At 59.3% G+C, this 3,621-nt stretch overlaps 1 protein-coding gene across 1 annotated transcript in view; it reads right to left on the reverse strand.

Annotated features, from left to right (window-relative positions):
* Positions 1 to 3,621, reverse strand: part of LOC113490868 (maestro heat-like repeat-containing protein family member 1) — a gene marked incomplete at its 3' end in the record, with an annotated part of 45,295 nt that overhangs the window by 29,598 nt on the left and 12,076 nt on the right. Inside the window, exons 8-11 of the mRNA XM_026867474.1 lie at positions 2,995 to 3,136; positions 2,624 to 2,676; positions 1,875 to 1,982; positions 455 to 574 (exon numbers count right to left, since the gene is read on the reverse strand). Of these exons, the coding sequence (XP_026723275.1) occupies positions 455 to 574; positions 1,875 to 1,982; positions 2,624 to 2,676; positions 2,995 to 3,136 (423 nt within the window). The remainder of the gene's footprint in view (positions 1 to 454; positions 575 to 1,874; positions 1,983 to 2,623; positions 2,677 to 2,994; positions 3,137 to 3,621) is intronic.

The raw sequence follows: 3,621 nt of genomic DNA on the forward strand, positions 1-3,621 counted from the left end.
GGAAGGGTTCAAGGCCAGGTTGGACGGGGCTTTGGGCAACCTGGGCTAGTGGAAGGTGGCCCTGCCCGGGGCAGGGGGTGGCACTGGATGGGCTTTAAGATCCCTCCCACCCCAGCCCAGTCTGGGATTCGATGACTCCCCGAGGAAGCAGCTCTGCCAGCACACCCGGGGCTGGGGAACAGCGCCCTGTCCCGGTGTGGGGCCACACCCCACCCACAGCACCCCTGCACCCCACCCAGCCTCAGCCCTCCGCCACCGGGCTGCCGCAGGTGGGCTCTCACCACTTTTCCGGGCCCGTTGGCCCAGATGCTGCCACCCCCCACCCCACCCACCATTCTCCAGGAGGTGGGAGCCCGGGCCAGGCCCGGTGGGAGCGGAGGAGGGAGCTCAGCACCGTTGGCTTTCTCTCATCATCCCCCAGCAAGATCCTCAGGACATTTGCACAACTCCTCACCTCCCGTTCTGCCTCCTCGTGGTATCGGGCTGTTTCCAGGAGCTCCTGGAGATGCTTTTGCACGAGGTCTTTGCTGGCACATGCCCCAAGCGTCGTCCCAATGCATTTATACAGGAAATTCTGGAAGAGCGAGAGGAACGTCAGCGCCCCGCGGAACCCGGCGAGCCCTCGCGGGCAGCCTGGGCTCCAGCCCGCACCCACCGCTCCTGGCAATGCTGAGGGTGTGTGGCCCAGAGCCCAGGGGTAGGCCAGGGTCTGCTGCGAGCACCGGGGTGCTCCGGGACACAATTCCCATCGCAGAGCCGCCGGCATCCATCAGAGCCAGGAACAGGCACAACAAAACCCCTTGTTCCTGCCCAGAAACAAAGTCACCGCGACAGAGGGAGCACGAGGGCAGATTTTCCAGCAATGCCCCAACACCCCCGGTGACCAGCCAAGCCAGGCTCAGCTCCGACTTGTAGAATGTTAAATATAACCTCTGGAATATTGGAAATCAGAGTTTAAGGCCTAGTGAAACGTGCTCAGGGCTTCGCTAGCCCGGGAGATTCCCAAGGCAACCGCAACGCTGCTCAACAGGCCTGAGAAGCGTTCTTAGCCTGCTGCTTGTATAGTCCCAGCCCAAGGCCGGTTTAAAACCCCGGCAAGCTGATCCTACAGAGACAGTTTGAACAAAGGATGGTTCCTTGACCAAACACAGGGGTTCTGCTTCTTTAAGGGAATTTAGTACCTAGAAATCGCTCGCTCTACCTAAGCTTTTCATAGAACATCTTGAAGTCTTTCTCAGAATTGGGCGAGATGAAAACTAGTGGAAGGAAGATGAAGATGATGAGGACCCGAAAGATGACCCTGAGACTGAAGCAGGGATTGGAACCAGAACAGAATTGGGCTGAGACGGGGGATTGTAGTGAACTGTAATAAATGAAGGGAATCAGGAACTAAAAGGTTGAGCGGAACCTTACAAAGACTTTGGACTTAGGTAACAGGTTTAGAAATAGTGTAGAAACTGTGCGAGGCCTTTGGGCATTGGCCACTCACTGCGGTGCCGGCCCAACCCTGAGCAGTTAATAAAGCAAACCCAGAGATACCCCAGCCTGGTGAAATTCTTTACCAGAACACTCCCACACCCCTGCAGAAACACCAAATCCTTCAGCAATGAGTTGGGTCTGACCAGCACAGGCTGAGCAACGCACACTGGCCGGGACTCTCCGAGCCCACAATTTGGCTGTGGACTAAGCAGTTTTATTTTTGAGCCTGCCCAGCCACCTTGCTACCCTCCCGCTATTTCTTCTCCCCCCCTAACAGCCCTGTCCCAGCACCAAGCCTCCGGCAGAACGACGCTCTCAGGAAGCACCTGCCCCTGCAAAGTCACCGTGGCAGGACGGGCCCTGCCAGCCCGTTGTGTCCCCCCCGCCACGCTCACCTTCTCCAGCACGAAGCCGTTGTAGCTGTTCAGCTGCCTGCACATCTCCGTCACAAAATGGCAAATCCACGTGTTGTCAGAAACAGCCGCCAGTGTCTCCTGGAGGAACTGGAGGAGGAAGAAGCCGTCAGGTACCACGTCCTAACGAAGCTGGGCCTGGCAAAGCCAGAACCTGAGCCGGGTGGGCCAGTGCAATAAATCAAATGCAGGGGGCTTAGGTCAGACCTACCCCTGAGCCTCGCCTGCCCCGAGCTCACCATGGGATGCTGCCTGCCCCAGCATGGGTCCTGCCAGCACCACCCCCTGCCAAAAATGGGCCTTTTTCCTCAGAATTGGGTCTCTTCTGAGCTAAACTGCACACAAGTAACACCGCCAACATCAGAGGAGCAGGATGAGCCCTGCCCAGTTTTAATTGCTTCTCCGTGCCCTATTTCAAGGCTCCCAATTAAGCGGGGAGACACTCCTGGGACCGCTGGTTCCTGACCCATCAGCCTGAAAGCTCCTTCCTAGCGTGCCCCGCAGGGACCCTCCGTGATGACCTGTGTCTCCAAGCGACCAGACCCGGCAGCGTGACAGCGAGGGACCCTCTCTGCCACCACAGGCAGGCAGGCAAAGGCAAATCCCAGCCTCTGCAGACCCAGCCCGGGCTGCACGTGGAGCCCTGTTGAGCCCAGCCCAGGTGGGCTCCGGAGCTGGTTGCCACTTGCCCTCCCACCGCCCCATCGCTTCCCCAGCACGAGGGGCCTTACCAGCAGTAGCTCCTCCTCCCACTCCTTCTGGCACAGGGAACTCTCCGTGTTCTCTAGGAGAAAGCACATTTTTTACACCGGTTTCTCATGCTCACCGTACGTCCCACAGCAGGGGCTGAGCGCTCCCCCAACACTGTGTGTCCAGGACTAGACACAGCGGGGCTACCCACCTGAGAGACAGGGGCAATTAGCAACACCAGGGTGATTAAAGTCCTCATTAAAATATTAAACAGCACTTCTTCAATGTACCAAGGGTCAGCAGGCTGGTGGGCAGCACCCCACCCTACTCCCAGACACCCCAGAGCATCGGGGCACACGCAGCCCGGTTTGGAGGAGCAGAGAGCTCCCCCCGAGCAGAAGATCCTTCCTACCTTCCACGTGTTCCACCAGGAGAGGGACCTTCTTGTTCCAAAGCAGGTCCAGCGCGGGGTGGATGCTGTAATGCAGCACACCCAGCAGCCGCAGGGCAGCCGCCCCCCTGCACTCTCCTGCGTACGGCTGTGAAGATACAACCTGGAAGGTTGGGGATGGAACAGAAAGTGTCAGTGCAGAGAAAGGGACTAAGTGAGTCAGAATCCCAGAACCATCTCAGCTGGAAAAGCCCTTGAACTCCTCCAGCCCCACCATGACCCTCACCCTGACTGTTCCCAACTCTCCCAGACCCCTCAGTGCTGGCTCAGCCCGACTCTTCAACCCCTCCAGGGATCCCGGGGACTCCCCCCTGCCCTGGGCAGCCCATTCCAATGGCCAACAGCCCCTTCTGCACAGAAATCCTTCCTCAGAGCCAGCCTGACCCTGCCCTGGGCAGCTTGAGGCCATTCCCTCGGGGCCTGGCGCTGGGGCCTTGGCTCCAGAGACTCATCCCCCCTCTCTGCCCCCTCCTGGCAGGGAGTTGCCGAGGGCCAGGAGGTCTCCCCTCAGCCTCCTCTTCTCCAGACTGAACCCCCCCAGTTCCCCCAGCCGCTCCCCAGCAGACCTGTGCTCCAGACCCTGCCCCA

Source organism: Athene cunicularia, unplaced genomic scaffold (assembly GCF_003259725.1).
Source record: "Athene cunicularia isolate RWA unplaced genomic scaffold, athCun1 SCF_50, whole genome shotgun sequence".
NCBI lineage: Eukaryota > Metazoa > Chordata > Aves > Strigiformes > Strigidae > Athene > Athene cunicularia.